This window comes from Balaenoptera acutorostrata, chromosome 15, assembly GCF_949987535.1.
Source record: "Balaenoptera acutorostrata chromosome 15, mBalAcu1.1, whole genome shotgun sequence".
Classification (NCBI taxonomy): Eukaryota; Metazoa; Chordata; class Mammalia; order Artiodactyla; family Balaenopteridae; genus Balaenoptera; species Balaenoptera acutorostrata.
This window is the reverse complement of record NC_080078.1, coordinates 47,279,005-47,299,329: the sequence shown is the minus strand read 5'-3', so window position 1 is coordinate 47,299,329 and position 20,325 is coordinate 47,279,005. Positions and strand designations below refer to the sequence as shown.

Genomic DNA, 20,325 nt, shown 5'->3' with positions numbered 1-20,325 from the left:
GGGTGGAGAAGAAGCCAGGAGCCAAATCACGGGGAAATTGGAGACCACGCTCTCCTGACTTCACATTTTATTAAAATGTGATGTGAAGGGACTAAAGCTTTGAGATCAGGAAAAAGACACAATCTCAGGCTTTAAAATGTAAACATATGGAGTGGTGTGATGCTTCCGGTGCTATTGGTCGTGATGGCCCAAGAGGAAGGTTTTCTAGTTAAATCCAAGAAAGAGAGGGCGGGGCTGTAGGAGAAAGTTCTCACTGCTGTCTGCCTACGCCTGCCTTCTTTAAGCCTTTTGAGAATTATTTATAAGTTCTTTGTATAATTCACAAGTATTAAAGATAAAAAATCAATAATTCCTTACCCAAAATAAAGCAATATCTTAGCATTCTGTTTTGTGACCTTGAGGAAGTTCACTTTCTTAGCTTTCTCTCCTCCATGTTTATGAAGAGGGGGGAATAGATTCTTTATCACAGGATTGTTCATGAGAATGAATCAGACTCTATGCAGAGAGCTTTTAACCCGTGCTCGGCACATTGGAGCAGAGTGGTCGCCCTTATCTGTGGGGGACACATTCCAAGACCGCCGTGGATTCCTGAAACGTGGATAGTACTGAACCCTATATATACTATGTTTTTTCCTGTACGTACATACCTATGATAAAGTGTAATTTATAAATTAGGTACAGTAAGAGATTAACAACAATAAAGAGTAATAAAATAGAACAGTTATAACAATATACTGTAATAAAAGTTATATGAATATAGTCTCTCTCTCTCTCTCTCAAAATATCTTGTACAAATGTAATACCTTTTCCATGTTCACTAAGCACTTATCACACACCACGGCTCTAACTTTTGCGGTTTGATGTGCGACAGCAAAACTAACACGGATTTATTTTTCCTTCTTCACAGTTTTGTGATAGAAGATTCGTTCTTACCCTAATCTTAGCAACCTCAGCACACAATTGTTTTTTTCTTTCCTTATTGACTCGAGAGCTTTCACCTTTTCACTAAGGGAAGCACTGCTCCTCCTTGGCCTATCTGAATTGTCAGCATCACTACTTCTGTGTTTTGGGGGTAAAATAAGCTTTACTTGAACACAAGCACCGTAATACGGCTATACTATGACAGCCTAGCTGATAAACTGAGGTGATTTACTAAGTGACTGGCGGGTGGGATACATGGATGATTCACGTCCCAGGCAGGATGGAGTGAGATGATGCTAGATTTCATCACGCTACTCAGAATGGAGCATGATTTAAAATTTGTGAATTGTTTATTTCTGGAATTTTCCATTTAATATTTTTAGACTGCAGTTGACCATGGGTAACTGAAACTGAGGAAAGCAAAAACACAGATAAGAGAGGGGACTACCATAATTCAAGAATGACAGCTATTGTTGTTGCTAGGCTACCACCTCCCATGTCAAAACACCATGAGGAATTCGGGATGCTGTAAAATTGCCTGGCTCTTCATCACCTTTATCCTGAGCTGTAGAGAAGCATAAGAGGCTGTTTCATAGCTTTATAGAATGTAATAGCTGAATAATCCAACTGGTCCAACTCTGCTTCTTTTATAATTGGAGAAACTGAGGCCCTAAGGGGCTATACTGTTGGCTTTTCAATTTATAGCTAATAAGTGACCCTGGTCTCTTGGCTTCCAATGCAAATCTCTATTTACTGCATCAGTGTTTCCCTAACTTTAAGCATTCATGTTCCATCTTCTAATATGATAATTATCTAGTATTTAATTGAATCGTTAACTACTTTTATTTTCAAAGGAAACTTTATAGCCTCACCCAAGGTGGAAAACCAGTATTCCTTGTTATAATACATTAGAATAACTTATAGTTTTAGCATATTTATATTGTTGCTATTGCCACAGTAATGCTGTGTAACAAACAATTCCAAAACTTAGTGATATACAATGGTAAACATGTCTTCCTTGCTCACAAGCCTGTGGGTTGGTCAGAGCACAGCTGATCTAGGCTGGGTTAAGTTGACCTGTTCTACTTGTCCCCAGACTTTCTGGACCAGCAGCTACATGAAGCATGTTCTTCTCATGGTTCCCCTCCAAAGGCAGGATTGCAAATGTTCAAACCTAAGTGTCGTGTTTACTATTTTCCCAGTGACCAAACCAAGTTGTATGCTCAAATCCATCATCAGTGAGACAAGGAAAAAACATCATCCCCTGGTGGAGGAAAGGCAAAAATCACATACCAAAGTGTATAGATAGAAGGGGAGATGAAGACTTGGGACAAATAATGGAGTATATGAAAGCAATATGGTCGATATTACCTTGAAATGGGTAATGACTATTTGTTTGCTACCCCAAAATACCTTGCATACACCTAGACTTAGGCATGTCACAGTTTGAGAAATACCCAAGTATGCTTAATCCTGGTTAAGAGGACTTTGGTACAACCTACTAGGCTGATAACCAAACATCTAAAGACAAAGAATGGTACCCTGAATTTCACTGATGCACATTTTCTCATATTCTATCATCTTTGAAAGTAGGATGCCTCTTACAGCCTGGGATGTTTTACAGTCAAGCATAGTTGTGGTAAGATTTCACTGCCTGTACAGGTGTGTGCTTGACTGTCATCCCCGAGGCATTGCCTGGACAACTGCAACCACTTGACTTTCAGCCACCCAACCAGTTAGGGGCCAGTTAAGGAGAAGGTGTGTGTCTTCGATATTGTCTGGTTCCTTCTTTGTTAGCAACTAAGAAGGAGCAAGCTTCAAAACTTTCAGAGAGGGTGTTACAGGCTTGGAAGAAAAGTTCAGAGTCAACAGTGGAGCACTCGTAAAGGACTGAATCAACACCATTCTTGAGAGCACAAGGATAAAACTGTGGAAAACTCGTATCTAGGATTCTGTTTTGAAAAGTAATTCAGAAGTACTGGACTCTTAACGTGAGGAAGTTTAAGAAATTGTAACCAATTTATCTCCTTTTTATCTATTTAAAAACACTTAAATGAGAGGTGTATCAGATAGCATGCTTTTGCTTGCAGATAATGGAGAATCTTAAACTGACTAAGCAATATGGAAGTGTCGACTCAGCAATCAAAAGATTCTAGAGGTTGGGAGCACTTTACAGTTAATTTACACCAACAGCCAGTGATGCCAGAATGCACCATCTCTCCATCCTTGTGGCTAAGGGAGGTGTGGCTACTCACCTTCATCAGTCATCACCTTCCTGTGGCGCTGAGGGTGGAGTCAGCCATACTTAGATCACAAGGCTGCTGTATAAGTAGTGGGTGGACGGTAATGACCGTGGATAAGAAGGAGAGGAAGAAATTCCCACTTTGCAGGAATGCAGGAATCAAGGGTCAAGGAAAAGCAAGTGATGGTTATGTTGTTGGCTTAGGGCTCATTGCCTTGGTTTTGAGGCACTGTTAGGGTCAAAACAAAGGTTGAGGAATATTTCTTTCCTTGCCCTCAAGTTACTGAAACAGAAATGGGAGAAGTGGAAACAGATATTCAAGAGGATGGGAAGTATAGTCTACAGCCTGAAGGATTTAAGTGTTCCTACAAATGTGCTTGAAACCAACATGCTGGGCTAAGGAAGTATTTTCTAGGTAGTGGCCCAATCTATAATTTCACAAAAGAAAATTCCTCTCTCACTCTCCAAGTCAAACGATTATTTTTCTTTCCCCCAAGAGAGAAGTGCATGATGATTTGGAAAACAAACAAACAGAACTGGCTAAAAGTCAAGTGCTATAAAGTTTCTGGTGGCTGTAGGGTCAGCCCTGGTTAGCATGGAGATGTCTTGCTCCTGGAGCTTGCGGGAAGGGGAGTTTGGAGCCTTACAACCCCAAGTGCTACAGGTGACTGCAGAGTTCTATGCACTTAAAACAAACAAGGCTAATCGGCCTGGGTTTTGGTACAATCTATCATTCTTCCACAGGAGAGGATTTTTGTGGGAGGTGGTTATGTTAAATATAACTTTGAAGTAAAGAAATCCCGTGCTACTCAATTCTGGTGGCCCCATCAGAAATTTATTATGGCAAAGAACACAGACTCTGTGCTGTAAAATCCCTTAGTTGAACTCACTTGCTCTCTCTTTCTTTCTCAATCTCTCTCTCTCAAGTAATAAGAAGTGATTAATACTGAGATTTAGTCTGGATGAATTATATGCAAAGTTGTTTTACATACGATGAGTTTTTTCCATGATATTGCGATCCCATCTCTGCTTTATCATTGCCTTTTTGTTTGAATTAATGCAATAATATTACCAAGGGCATCCTCCATTACACAGCTGTTTGCCTTCACATCCAAGGCGACAGTGTCATTTTCAGATGAAGCTATTTGTCCTTGTTAAAACAGGCAAGGCAATTGGTACATTCAGACTCAATTATTAAGTTGCAATTGATTCCAAGTTAGAGCTGGGAGCTGAGGCAAATGAAAGTTGCCATTAGCTATTCAGTGTGCTCTCTCTTCTGCTAGATCTGACGGGAGAACGACTCATAATTCTGGGCCTGAGAGGGAAGCAAAGGGGAGTGAACCCAGATCAGTTCCCCAGGAGGCAGACTCTTGAGATGGAGTTTAGGGTACAGGATGTTTACTGAGCTGTGCTCTGGGGATCAACACCTGGAGAAGACAGGGGATAGAAGTGGGAGGGGGCAGAGGGAAAGATGAACTGCCGTGTGGCTCAGTGATGGCCTTGCTCACCCCGTTGGGAGTTCTGGGGCTGCAGGGCCCTTCAGTGCTGCACTGATTTGAGCCAAGATGACCAAGCCCTTTATACTCTGCATTGATTATGGGAACGGGCATGACCCCAGTGAGGTGGGTCTTTGCATCTGACACAGTCCCTGAAAAGGTTAACAGTTGAAAGCTGTCTGCTGACAGCACTGCTGGGGTCTAGGCACTAGATTCTGGGGCAGTAGTCCTCAGCCAGGGGTGATTTTGCCCCCTAGGGGACATTTGACAATGTCTGGAAATGTTTTTGATTGTCCAGACTGGGGGTCCTGCTCCTAGCAAGTGGATAGAGTGCAGGAATGCTGCTAAACATCTCACCATGCACGAGGCAGCCCCCAGCAGTAATCATCTGGTCCCAAATATCGACAGTGCCAAGGTCAGGAAGCCTTGCTCTAGGGCAACAGATCCCCCCCCCCGCCCCGAAGGAGAGCCTGGTGGGCATCACAGTGGCCACCACAAGAATCAACATTAATTGAGATATTGTTACTTGTCAGCCACAATGCTCTGTGTTCCTTATTCCTCCTCATCCTCCCGCAAACCCCTTAGGGGAGCCTTAGAGTTTCCATCTACTGAAGAGGATTCTCAGAGCAGTTAAGTAAATTCCTCAACATCATGAACGGGAAGGACCCCCAGGTGGGATTTCAAGCAGACTGGCTCGTGGAAAACATTCTAGTATCTTCTAGTTTCCGCTTGATGGCTTGATGCAGGTGTTCTCAAAGTTTTCTCTTTGTCTACCCAGAGCACAAGATAGATGAGGTTTACGTGTTCAGTTTGCTTCCATGGAATTCCTGGGGCACCAGCTATAAACTCACCTCTTTCTACCTCATTTAAAAGGCACAATGAAACATGAGTGAGCATGGCACAAATTACAGGGATGACTCTGAATCCTCTCTAATTTGTATTTCTGAGCAGGCCATTCCTGAACTTCTGGCCCTTACTGTTAGTAAGCATGCAGTTGATTTCCACAGGCAGAGTGCAGCCTGTGGATAATCTTGGTGAATGCCTCTAAAAATACTACAATATTTTCAGAAGTATTTGCTCCATACTATCTCTTCATGTTTCTATGTCACTGGCTGGATTGAGTTATTCAAGAACATTCTTCAGAACTTATTGGCACCTCAAGAATGTAAGGAATCAAAGAATTAACTCATTAATTCATTTAAAAAATAGCCCCTACTCCATTCCAGAAACTGTCCTGTTTTCTCATTAGAAACAATAGCATTTACTAGTGAAGGAACAGAAAAAAAAAATCTGTCATTTCACAGATGTATAGGTAAGCTTAACAGAGTCAATTATTACTCTGTCTAAAACAAAATCACGTAAATTGTGACTTTTTAAATAGAACATCCGAGTAAAGGGAATAAACATATATTCTATAAAAATGTTAAGGAAAATAAAATGTAGTACACATTTAACCCAAAGATATAAATAAAAAAGGCTTAAACATTTCATTATAATTGAGTCCAATCATAATGTTAGTTATTACAGTCAATAGCAGCTGCAGTTTTTTGAATTTCTAGTGCAGTATCCGTCCTTTTTAAAAAAATTCTGTCATTAATTCCCACAGCATACTTCTATATGGTAAATGTTATCTGCATTTTCCATGGGAAAACCCAAAGATGAAAACAACTTGATCAAATTTATACAAAGGTACATTGGCAGAGGACATCGTCATGCTCAGATCCCTTTCTATTGTTAGAAAGTTCAATTTTGACTTAACTCTATTTACATTTGTTCATTCACTCTTTTCATCAAATTCTTTAAATATTGCTAAGTAATATACAGTGTCTTAGTCAATTTGGGCTGCTATAACAAATTGCTGGGTGGTTTAAACAACAAACATTCTTTTCTCATGGTTGAGAGGTCAAAGATCAAGGTGCCAGCAGATCTGATGTTTGGTGAAGGTGCATTTCCTGGTTTGCAGATGGCTGTCTTCTCATTGTACTTCACTTAATGGACAACAGGGCGTGCTAGCTATCTTCCTCTTCTAAGAATTCTAATCCCATCATGGGGGCTCAACCCTCATGACCTAATTAACTCCCAAACATCTCACCTCCAAATACCATCACATTAGAGTTTCAGCAGATACGTTTGGGTGGACACAAACATTCAATCCATAGCATATGGTATAAGCAGTGGTTTGCCAGCAAATGTTTAAAAAGTGACTCTTAAAAAAATTAGTATGCATGTCTGTAAGCTTATTTTTAAATTTTACTGATACAGAGAATGTATAGCACACAACTTAAATATAAGAATAGACTATACAATACCCTCTATTAGAAATTCTGTATAGCCAATTGATTCTTACAGAATCCTTTTGTTAAATTTTATCAAAATTTTGTATACATAGCCAACTTCTGGTTTCAATTGACCCACATGCATAGTGCACCATGAACGTTGATTGATATTTTCAGATTTTATGCCACCAACATGATGTCACTTAACACAGAGTTGGGACAGGATGCCCAGTAGCATACTGGTATGTAGTATTTCCACCAGACATGTATGATAGACATAGTCATCTTAAAAGCAGAGGTAATAGTAGAATGTGGCACAAGGAAGCGATGATGACTATTTGTTTTAGATATGACTCAGCTCATTGAAGGTTTATGTGATTTAATTTCTTAATAATTGTTTAACAGTTGGTTTCCAAGATTCCTAGAAATTTAACCGTTGGTTCTTGTGAGCTGGCATAATTGCTGGTAAAGACAATTTTTCAGTTAATCAAATATGCCATTTCCACAATGTCTCCTATTCCAACTGAGTGGGGTTCAGAGCTGAGAGTATGTGAGTAGAGGGCATCCCATTATCAAGCAAAACAGATGTTGAAATAGATGATGTCGGGTGTGAGCAGAATCGTGCCTTTAAAATTTATTGTTATTTTTGTGGTTTATTCACAGGCATTTCCCTGCATCTCAACAGGCATTTATGGTAAGTGATCTATCTTTTGGTAATGTTTATATTTCTTTATTTTGTTGTTAAAATCAAGGTTAACAGGAAAAATAAGAGGTTCTCTGATGGATATAGTTTGCTGTGATATAAAGAGACTCAAAATGCAGGTCACATCCCATTGAGGAATCTCGAGAGGCTATTTGGATATTTTGTGTGTTGTTGAATTTAGTTGTATTGCATACCATGTGCAATGATTAGATGCACTGTGGCTTAACGTCTTTTGTTAGGTAAAAATTTTGCTCTAGTAGGATCTGACCTCTAATAGTATTTTCTTTAATAAAGTCAGGTTTTTCTGTTAGATGAATCATAATGCATATAAAACCTAACATTACCATTATTTTGTTGAGAATTACAGAATAATAGAAGTGTTAAAATGCACACATGTATATGTCTGTATATTTAAATTCAAAAAAAAAAAACAAATATGTGACAATAAAAACAAATACTTTTAATAAGATGCAAATTTTTTTTTCTGGTATTGATAGATTGTTTTAAGTAGTGGCTGCTTCACTTACAGATGGAAGCAAAATGTTTTTATCATTACTTGTTTTCACTAGAGTAAAGCTCTCTAAATATTCTTCTACCTACAGTGACATATCCCTATGCTTTTTATCTCAGGACATTAATAAATCTGTTTTACACATTCAGGTAAAACAAAGTTTGTTGTTTTAGGGTTTTCTGATAAAGCAAAATAGATTATGACATTTCTGAGCTCAAACTTCTCACATGGAGACTCTTAACTGAAAAATAAAATATGTACAAATGTAAAAAATTATTTAAGTTCATCACTATAGGGGAAGGATAGCTAAAGTGATATCAAAGATAGGAGACTTATTTCCTCTTAATGTGGTATTTTTTTTGAAGGTTTTGGTGAGAATAAAGTAGAAAATGGAGGCCTGAATCAAATTAAATGGGGAAAGATTTGGTGACATTATTTAAAAATTTAAGGCATGCTTTTTTTCTCTCTGGATTCCACTACAGCCTGTCTTTGTGGAAACACATTGGACACTGGGCTGGTGGGCTAAGCTGGACCATCTGCACCATTATCCCCATCATGGCCACTCTTTCTGCCTCACAGATACCCAGTTATAACTCTTACTTATATATTTGCTTAAAGGAAGTATTACATGCAAAGTTTTACTTGGTCAAGCGCCCAAATCTTCATTTCATCTTGTCTAAAAGCAAATCAGACTCCACCACAGAAATGGTTCTGATTTTTGAAAATGTTCTCTCATGACAATCTTGATTCTCCTTGACAAAAAAACGAGCAAAAACCCAACTGCCAAAAACAATCCTATGTCGTATTGCCAATGTCCATTGTGTCTCTGAGAATCTAATGGTAATATACAAAGACTTTCAGAAGCTGAATTTAACACGATGCATTAAGAAAGGGGGAAATGGCAGGAAAAGGGAATAGAAAAGTAAAGGAAGATGAGGGAACACTAAAATGAAAGGCTGAAGAGAGCATAGTAAAAACTAAATCAAAACTAAAGTGGGGGCTTCCCTGGTGGTGCAGTGGTTGGGAGTCTGCCTGCCAATGCAGGGGACACGGGTTCAAGCCCTGGTCTGGGAGTATCCCACATGCCGCGGAGCAGCTGGGCCCGTGAGCCACAACTACTGAGCTTGCGCGTCTGGAGCCTGTGCTCCGCAACAAGAGAGGCCACGACAGTGAGAGGACCACGCACCGCGATGAAGAGTGGCCCCCGCTTGCCGCAACTAGAGAAAGCCCTAGCACAGAAACGAAGACCCAACATAGCAATCAATCAATCAATAAAATAAATAAATCTTTAAAAAAAAAAACAAAAATAACTAAAGTGGCCCTTGGTTAATTTCAATCCCTGAAGGGCAGGGATTCCTCCTTAGAGTAACATGGCTCAGTGTATAATAATCAGGTCAGTACAGCATTGTGTTGGGTGGGAGGGAAATATTGAAGACTGTTGAGAAAGGCACTGATAGGGAGTCATGTCACTGGCTTGGAGGGCTTCCACCACATGAGCTCAGTCAGTTTTCACAATGCTAGGTCAAAGAATATAGTTTTCAAGTGCTGGCTACTCATCTCTTTTCCCCTCTAGTTTCTGAGTAAATTTCAAAGTGAGGCTGATACCTGCAAAGTCAGGTGCCATGTTGTCTTTGGTTAGACGCACCTGTGCTTGAGACCTAGAATTATTTTTAGCTCCATGAGATCTTTAATAATGTTTAGATTACTCCAGGTCTCTTTCTGAACTATTTAGCATTATGCAGCTTGAAAATTATGCCATATGTCCCTTGTGAAACTAAAGCTTTCTGATCAGCCCTTGATTCTCTCCTAAGTACTCAAATTTTATGGATCAGTTGTTTTCTTGCTCTTATTCAGAACTTAGTTCTGCCTCCTCTATTATCTAGATCAATTTTACTTTTACCTTTACTTATTGGCATTTGAAAGAATACTTTATTTGAAGAAAGTGGTCCACAGCTAAAAAGAAAAAAAAGAGTTAAAAGCAGGCAAATAAAACTCCCAACACTTTGCAAGTCATGCTTGGTGGATTATGAGCAAATATTCAGAACAGTCTCCTGGTTCCAGGCCTTGCCTTCTTATTCCATATTCTAAACCTTACTACATGAATTTTTCTAAACTAACACTTGGTGCATGTTTTGCATCTGCTCAGGGGCCTTTGATCATATTCTGTTACTTGTAGACTCTTTCTAGACTGAACAATAGGCAATTTATGTATCTCCCTAAACCAGCGCTTTCAAGATTTGTGAAGAGGGGGAAAAAAAATCTCTTCTTGAGGATGTGAGTTGCTGTGCCAAGAATTTTATATGTACCTTTGACTTTGCATCTTTAAAAGGGGGGATTTACTTTGTAGTATTTCCTAGGGTTATTTGTCCATTGAAATTATTCTTCTCTCAAACTTTCTCAGGACTAGTGTTTTCTCCAGAATATAGTTTGAGAAATTTCTTGACATCCACCCATCTTGGACACATTTTCTCTTACACACAAATGAGTTGATGAGTCTCAGAACCTGGCATGTGCCTTCCCAGGTCCAATTCTGTGCCCCTTCCTTATAACACACCCACAAGCACCAAACTCACACACACCATCACCACCACTATTCTCTACCCCAATCCCCAAACAGAAACACACCACACACACTTATATAGGTTGAAGCTTGATCTCTGAGAAGTCTTCCTTCAATATGCCAAATCTTGACAGTCATTATATCATTTGAACTCTTTCAGCATTTGTAATCTGGACAATTAACAACTGCCTCTTCATATTGTTCCACAGATATATTTTTTTTAATATATCCTGTGTTCATAGCCAATCTGGAGCTTTTTTCATGAGTAGGGATTCACTTGTGCATATTCTACGCACACCCACCGTCTAGCATTGTGTCTCCCTGAGAAGCTCAGGAAATAATTGCTGTTTGGTGACAACAATAATGATTATAACCCCAATTGTTGCCTAACTGATGATACAAGAAGCAGAATTGTTGACTGGCAAAATAACAGGCAGAGAAAGCTTCCTGGTTGGTATTTTCTTAATGGGCAAACATCTCTATTTTAGGAAAAACAAATGTGCTTCTAAAAACCATTCTCAAACTAGGAATGATATCTGTAAGCATGGCAGTGTCCACCTTCACAAGGGGAAATGAAAACTCAAGAACTTGTTCAGTTAGAAAACCAAGGTATCTGTATGTCTTCTTTGGGTATATGTATAACGGATTCACTTTACTGTACATCTGAAACTAACACAACATTGTAAATCAACTATACTCCAATAAAGTTTTCTTAAAAAAGAAAACCAAGATAAATACAGCACTCTACTTCACTTAAACAAAACAAAACAAAACAAAACGCTTTGTTATTTATCATGGCCCATGGGATGACGGTCTCTCAGGGGGATACCTGTTTCTCTGAGGCCCTATCCCGACTTTTCCTGACATGTCCTAGTCCCAGCCCCCTCCCCATCTGCTGTAATTTCTCAGATACCTGTTTGCTTTGGATTGACCTTCACTTTTAGATTTATGTCCCCAAAACTCAATGTAACTCTAATTCTTCTATCAGAACAAAAATTTTGACTATGGTAGAACCATCTTTGGAAGGGGTTTGAGTTATTTAATTGCCAAGATGATCTCATACCAGGGCAATGTCAACAGTAAGCATTTCCATTTTGTGGAAGCATCACCATACTCAAAGCATGTCTGGAAGGATCCGGGTACACCAGTATTTTGGGGACACTGGAGACCACGGCGGAAACCAATTCCTCTCCCAGCCTCTCCTTAATTCTAACCTTTTGGAGACAAAACCATCTGTACCTTTTTGCAGAACACAGACTGAAAAATATCTACCATGTGACTCAGCCCGATTTAAGGGAGAAGTACAATGGGAGCAGGCCCTGCCTGCTTTGAAGTTTCCCTGGACGAGGAGCCAGAATTTTCCACTCTGATTTTCAGGCACCGCTGTTGCTGCCCCAATGTAATGTTTCCAGGATGGTTCCACAGGGCACCAGACCGCCTGCTTACACTCAGGTTGAAAAGCCACATTTGGTAAAATACCAAAGCAAGGCCTGTGTTACTTTTGGAAAAATAGATCCAGATGAGGCTTACAGGGGCTTTAAACTCCCAGATCCCAGTTAAAGGTTTGATTTGGCCACTAAACCGGTCTCAGAGGGATAGATTTGAACTTCCCTGATGAACATTTCAGATCTTGCGTGTGCCTTCTGCCCTTTGAGCCCAACTTGGATACTCTGGTGCTAATAAGTTTAACACAAGAGGCTAGACATGATCCATAGTAATGGAATTTTTACTGAGAAGTGAACAGCAAAAATAATTTTCGTCTATTTTATGAGAGTCAATATAGTTAACAGAAATGAAGTCCAGGTGGAAAAGTGTATCCCTTGAGTAATTGAGAAAATATTCTTTCTGGAGAAAAAAAAAAAACCAAAAACTTGAATCTTCCTTTCCAGGTACAAGATGGTGTTTTTAGAGAGGAAGGAATTTCAGACATTGAGTTATTGGCTGGAAATCTGTGGGAAAAATTTAAGTGCAGCATAACTTAGTGAAAGCAGCTCCCATATTTATTCATTAGATTTCTGTTATCAACGTGGAAGGCCTGTTTCTATCAAATCACCCGGTCTCCCTCTGCTTTCCATGAAATGCTGCCAGAACACAACTCTCTAATTGAATCCTCCCTCATTTGCATTCAAGTTTGCTCTTCTGCTTCTAACTGGTTAAAAAAAAGGAGATCTATGTGATGTTTCGTTTACCTTATATATACTTGGCAAATATTTTTATCACTACATATGTTTAAATTCACAGACATGACTTGGAAAAAAACCAGAGCGTTCTCCAATGGCAATGCTAAGGGCATGCCCTCTGTCAGGTTTAAATGCTGACAGGTTTCAGAGGGTGTGACAACCATGGCTGTGCAATTCTGGGCTTGTTGGAAGAGTTATCTTATGTAATGCATTTGGAAACCAGAGCAAAATTGACAAAAATGTGTGCCTCTCCTTTTCATCCCCCTGAAAGCTCCCCTCCTCCCTCTGGCTTTCTTCTCTTCCCTTTGATATTTCCATTTGCTTTGAAAACTTCCTTTCAGGTGGTCTAATGATGACTCTTTTTTCTCTCATAAATTCCCTTCTATGACATCCTGTGTTTTTTGTCCTGGGAACATTATTCCCACTGTAGGAAGTGTTATTGTTCTTGGCAATCCTTGAGTTAATTGCTGGCCCTCAAAGGGAAGTAACATTAGAATCAGCGTACCTTACTTCCCTTTGGGAAAATGCAGTGCTGGGGACAAACCCATCTTAATTCTATCACATTTGAATAATATTTTATGAACTGATCCTTATGAAGCACTGGAGAAAGAGTTTAACAGACAATGAAATTATAGCTATTGTTTCTAATCCTCTGAGTACTTATCATTTGAATAGACAGTTCTAGCAAATTCAGTAGCACATGTACACCTTTATACATTCATCCCACAAAATGCGGTACAAACTCCCCTTTTACTCTCTCTAAACTACATGAGTCTTTAATAATAAAAATGCATCAGGGCTTCCCTGGTGGCGCAGTGGTTGAGAATCTGCCTGCCAATGCAGGGGACACGGGTTCGAGCCCTGGTCTGGGAAGATCCCACATGCCACGGAGCAACTGGGCCCGTGAGCCACAACTGCTGAGCCTGCGTGTCTGGAGCCTGTGCTCCGCAACAAGAGAGGCCGTGACAGTGAGAGGCCTGCGCACCGCGATGAAGAGTGGCCCCCGCTTGCCGCAACTAGAGAAAGCCCTCGCACAGAAACGAAGACCCAACACAGCCATAAATAAATAAATAAATAAATAAATAAATAAAATTAAAAAAAAATGCATCAAACTAAGAAACCAAAAGTACTACCTTTGCACTGGAAGAGAGTTTCAAGCATCTAGCAACAAAATATGCTAGTTCAGCTTACATAAAAATGACAGTGAGACCCATGGGCAGGATTCCCCCAGGGGATCTGCCAAAAGAAATGAAAATCCTGGAAACCTAGCTTTCTGGTACTGCAGAAACCAGTGCCATTCTCCCTGGTGTTCTGTTCAAATTGAACAATTTTAGGACTTAATTAAAAGATTAAGTGTTTCAAAAAGTAATAAAGATTACAACTTTATTACTGTTTCTGAGGTCTGAATGTCTACCTCTTTGCAACTGTGTCAAGGTAAAAATTTGTCTTAGGACTAGAATGCAGAAATGAATTCCAAGTCACCCCATCCTCAGAAGCTGCCATATATTATTATGTTACATTTTAAAAATGGCTTTTCTTATAGAAGAAGTATCAAAACAGTAAGTTTTTTAAGGAAATAGGAAAACCACTTCAGTAAATTACAAAGCCTATCCATTTAATAGGAAGCCTGGGAATATCTTTCAGCCATGTTGAAAAATGGGAGCACTAATAAAATGCTCTCCCTAAAGAACTTCCTAAGAATGGACCACACTTTCCATTTGATCAGTGGAATAATTTCCATGCGCTTGCTCATTTTTCTCATCCAGTCTTGAATGACACTCCTTTTTATTTGCTCCTTATACATACTTGTATCTAAAGGGTGACTTTAAATAAACATAGCTCAGCTCTCTTTAGAAAGGAATTCAAAAATAATTCTGAAAGCTCTTAGAGAAATCAAGTATGTTTAGCTCTTTAGGACAATGATTTTCATGTCAAATCCTTTTTAGTCAATGATTCTATTTTTAAGAAAACATCTTGAAATGCATTTGAAAGAGACAATATTAGTTAGGGTAAAGCTAAGCTGCTGTAACAAAGAGGCTCCAAAATAGAGTGTCTCATTGTATATAGATGTTGATTTCTTTCTATGCAAATAGTTCCAAAGTGAGCATTCTGCTTGGGGAGGATTTGTTCCACTCTATCATTCAAGGCAACATTAATCTGCGGTGGTGTTACCTCACCTCTAGTTGTGGCCCTGAATTTATTACACAATGTTTTAAATGAATTTAGGTTCACCTAAACATTCCCAGATCTTTCTAAGCAACTAAATTTTTGATAAAACTTATTTTCTCTTTACTCAAGACTTTTATTCTTTGAGACTTAGCTTATGAAACTGGGCTCTAAGCTCTGTCCTACCACACCTGGATGTAGAGTAGTTCTAATAAATATTTGTTTAATTAACAACTACAAAATAAGTAGGTCCTCAACAAAATATTAGCAAATCAAATCCAAAAATGTATAAAAAGAATTAGATGCCATGATAAGTGGGACTTATCCAAGGTATGCAAGCCTGGTTAGACATTCAAAAGTTAATTAAGGTTATCTGTCACATCACCAGACTATGGAAGAAAAACCATGTAATTATCAATGAATTCAGAAAAAGCATTTGACAAGATCCAACGCCCATTTATGATAAAAACGCTTAGTAAACTAGTACTAGTAGGTAACTTCCACAACTTGGCAAAGACTATTTACAAAAAACCTATAGCTAATGTCATACTTAATGGTGAGAAACTCAAAACTTTCTCAGTAAGATCAGGTACAAGTCAAGGATATTCCCTCTCATCACTTCTTTCCAACATCATACTGTAAGTCTTTGCTAAGAAGAGGAAATAAAAAGCATACAGATTGGGAAGGAATACATAAAACTGTCTTTATTTGGAGACCACATGATTGTCTTTGCAGAAAATCAAAAAGAATTGACAAAAAAATTATCCTGGAACTAACAAGCAGTTATAGCAAGGTTGTAGGATAAAGGTTAGTATAAAAAAGTCAATTTTTATAAATAAATAAATGGAGAGATATCCCATGTTCATGGATAGGAAAACTCAATATTGTCAGGGCATAGTTCTTCCCAACTTAATGTATAGATTCAGTGTAATCCCAGTTTAAATCCCAGAAAGTTATTTTATGGATATTTACAAACTGATTCTAAACTTTATATGGAGAAGCAAAAGACCTAGACTAGTGAACACAATATTGAAGGAAAAGAGCAAAGTTGGAGGACTGACAGTACCCAACTTCAAGAATTATTATAAAGCTATAGTAATCAAGACAGTGTGGTATTGGTGAAAAAAATAGACAAATAACTCAATAGAATAGAGACCCCAGAGATAGACACATGTAAATATAGTCAACTGATCTTTGTTAAAGGGGTAAGAGTAATACAATGACACAAAGATAATCTCTTCAATAAATGGTGCTGGAACAACTGGACATCCACATGCAACAAAAAATCCAGACACAGACCTTACACCCTTCCCAAAAATTAACTCAAAATGGATCATAGACCTAAATGTAAATTGCAAAACTATAAATCTCCTAGAAGACAATGTAGATGAAAACGTAGATAACCTTGAGTATGATGATGCTTTTTTAGATACTACACCAAAGATACGATCCAGAAAGAAAAATTTGATAATTTGGACTTCATTAAAATTGAACACTTATGCTCTGTGAATGACAATATCAAGAGAATTAGAAGACAAGCCACAGACTGGGAGAAAATATTTCCAGAAGATGAATTTTATAATGAAATGTTATGCATAATATACAAAGAATTTTGAAAACTCAACAATAAAAAATGAACAACCCAATGAAAAAATAGGTCAAAAACCTTAACAGACACTTCATAAAAGAAGATACATAGATGACAAATAAACATATGAAAAGATGTTCTGCATCATATGTCATCAGGGAATTGCAAATTAAAATAACAATGAAATGCCACCACACACCTATTAGAGTATCCAAAATCCGGAACACTGACAATGTCAAATGCTGGTGAGGATGTGCAGCAACAGAAACTCTCATTCATTACTGGTGGGAATGCAAAACGGTACAGCCACTTTGGAAGACAGTTTTCTAGTTTCTTACAAAGCTAAATATAGTCTTAACATGTGATCCAGCAATTGTGCTCCTTGGTATTTTCCCAAAGGTGATGAAAATTTCTGTCCACACTAAAATATGCACACAGATGTTTATAGCAGCTTTGTTCATAATTGCCAAAATTTGGATGCAATCAAGATGTCTTTCAGTCAGTTAATGGGTAAATAAACTGTGGTATATCAGGACAGTGGAATATTATTCACTGTTAAAAAGAAATGAGCAATCAAGCGATGAAAAGACATGGAAGAACCTTAAATTCATATTACTAAGTGAAGAAGCCAGTCTGAAACAGCTACATACTGTATGATTCCAACTATAAGACTTTCTGGAAAAGGAAAAAAACTACAGATACAAAAAAAAGATCAGTGTTTGCCAAGGTTTGGGTTGGGGGAGAGATGAATAGGCAGAGCACAGAGGATTTTTAGGACAGTGAAAATACTCTGGATGATTTTATAATGATCCATATATGTCATTACATTTTTATCCAAACCTGTAGAATGTACAATGTGAAGAGAAAATCCTAAGGTAAACTATGGACTTTGATTATGATATGTCAGTGTAAGTTCATCTCTTGTAACAAATGTACCACTCTAGTGCTTGATGTTGATAATGAGGGAGGCTCCGCATGGGTGGGGGTAGGTAGGAGTATATGAGAAATCTCTGTACCTTCCTCTCAGTTTTGTTGTAAACCTAAAACTTCTCTTAAAAAACGGTGTCATAGATGAATGAATGAATGAATGATAGTGAAATCCAATGGTAGGAAAGGCTCTAGAGACCAGACTCTGGATTCAGTAATCATTGAGATCTATCACACCCTCGTTTCTATGTTCTTACTTATTAAAAGGAATGATTTCACTTAGATTTTAAGAGGATAACGGAAGAGTCAGTTAATAATAACCGAGCCCAATCTTTTATATGCAGTTAAATTTTCAGCATTTCTATTAAAATATAATTCACATAATATAAAACCCTTCCTTTTAAAATGATTTTAGTAGATTCACAGACCTGTGTAACCATCATCATAATCTAATTTTAGTAAATGTTCATTATCCCCCAAAGAAACCCCATATTAGATGTTACTCCTCAACCTCTCTTCCCCAGCTTTAGGCAAATAATAATCTACTCTTGGTATCTATAGATTTGCCTGTTCTGGATATATTTCATGTAAATGGAAATCATAAAATATGCGGTCTTTTGTGACTAGCCTCTTTCACTTAGCATGATATTTTCAAAGTCCATCCATGTTGTAGCATGCATCAGTAATTTATTCCTTTTTCTTAATATTCTGTTGTATGGATGTACCCCATTTTATCCATTTTTTCAGTTCATGGATATACTTATTCATTACTACTTTTTAGCTATTATGAATAATGCTTATATACAGTTAATTTGGGTATAATTATATATCTAAATGTACAAATTAGAACTGATACAATGGTGTTCTCTAGTTATTTTTTTTTAATTTTTGATTTTATTGAATAAAAGATTTTTTTTAAAAATTTATTTATTTATCTATGGCTGTGTTGGGTCTTCGTTTCTGTGTGAGGGCTTTCTCTAGTTGTGGCAAGCAGGGGCCACTCTTCATCGCGGTGCGCGGGCCTCTCTTGTTGTGGAGCACAGGCTCCAGACGCGCAGGCTCAGTAATTGTGGCTCACGGGCCTAGCCACTCCACGGCATGTGGGATCTTCCCAGACCAGGGTTCGAACCCGTGTCCCCTGCATTGGCAGGCGGATTCTCAACCACTGCGCCACCAGGGAAGCCCAAAAGATTTTTAAAATTCTTTAGTGCTTTACAATTTTCAAAAGTTTCACACACATGATTTCATATAATCCCATAATGACTCCCTTTTTTCTCCCTACCCCTATATAGTCCTTACTCTCTTTCCTCTCCCCACTGGTAATGACTAGTTTTCTCTATATATGTGAGTCTGCTTCTTTTCTGTTTTATTCACCAGTTTTTTTGTATATTTTTAGATTCTACATATAAGTGATATTGTACCGAATTTGTCTTTCTCTGTCTGACTTATTTCACTTAGCGAATGCCCTCCAAGTCCATTCATGTTGCTGCAAATGCCAAAATTTTATTATTTTTATGGCCATGTAGTATTCCATCATATATATATGCCACATCTTCTTTATCTATTCATCTGTTGATGGACACTTAGGTTGCTTCCATACCTTGGAATAAAAGATTCCATGCAGAAGATTCCATGCATACCATACCTTGTAAATAATGCTGTGAACATTGGGGTGCATGTATCTTTTCAAATTAGTGTTTTTGTTATTTTCAGATATGTACTCAGGAGTGGAATTGCTGGGTCATATGGTAGTTCTATTTTTAGTTCTTTGAGAAATTTCCATACTGTTTTCCACAGTGGCTGCACCAATTTATATTCCTACCAACAGTGTACGAGGGTTCCCTTTTCTCCATGTCCTCGCCAACATTTATTTGTGTTTGATGATAGCCAGTCTGACAGGTGTGAGGTGATATCTCATTGTGGTTTTGATTTGCATTTCTCTGATGATTATTTATGTTGAGCATCTTTTCATGTGCCTGTTGGCCATCTGCATTTCCTCTTTGGGAAAATGGCTGTTTATATATGTTGAATATTAACCCCATATCAGTAATATAATTTGCAAATGTTTTCTCCCATTCAGTAGGTTGTCTTTTTGTTTTGTCAATGGTTTCCTTTGCTGTGCAGAAGCTTTTACGTTTAGTTAGGTCCCATTTGTTTATTTTTGCTTTTGTTTCCTTTGCTTTAGGAGATGGATCCAAAAAAAAAATATTGCTGTGATTTAAGTCAAAGAATGTTCTACCTATGTTTTCCTTTAGTATTATAGTACCTGGTATTACATTTAGATCTTTAATCCATTGTGAGTTTATTTTTTATCATCTAGTTAAGTTTTAATCATCCTGAAACACTTCCATTCTTTGGTTGCCTACTTTCTCTCAAGCCCCTTCAAAGGCTACCTTTGCTTCATGATTCTGGTGTCCTGCCTGCCTAGATGATAATGTAGGTTTCTTGTAGCATGGTCTTGTAGCATGGTGTGTGATCAGTCTTTGAGTATCACTGCCTTGGAGTTCCCTTAGAATAACAAGGAATATGGAATAGGAGGGCACGTATCAAAGTGGCTATGGGCCTGGGTTTCAGGATGACATAGATCTAGGTTCAAATTCTGAGTCTGTGTATCATTAGTTGTGTGTCCTCAGGCAAGTTACTCTCTCTGGGCCTTAGTAACTTCAATTGTCAAATAGTGATAACAATGCCTGTAACATGAGGTTGTTGTAAGATTAAATTAGATAGTACATTAAAATGCTTATCATGGTATCAG

General features: G+C 38.2%; 1 protein-coding gene across 4 annotated transcripts in view; it reads left to right on the top strand.

Annotated features, from left to right (window-relative positions):
• Window positions 1–20,325, top strand: part of MACROD2 (mono-ADP ribosylhydrolase 2) — a 2,013,670-nt gene that overhangs the window by 1,403,561 nt on the left and 589,784 nt on the right. For all 4 annotated transcript variants that reach the window (XM_057529039.1, XM_057529040.1, XM_057529041.1 and 1 more), the window contains exon 7: window positions 7,599–7,629. In XM_057529039.1, coding sequence (XP_057385022.1) covers window positions 7,599–7,629 — 31 coding nt within the window. The remainder of the gene's footprint in view (window positions 1–7,598; window positions 7,630–20,325) is intronic.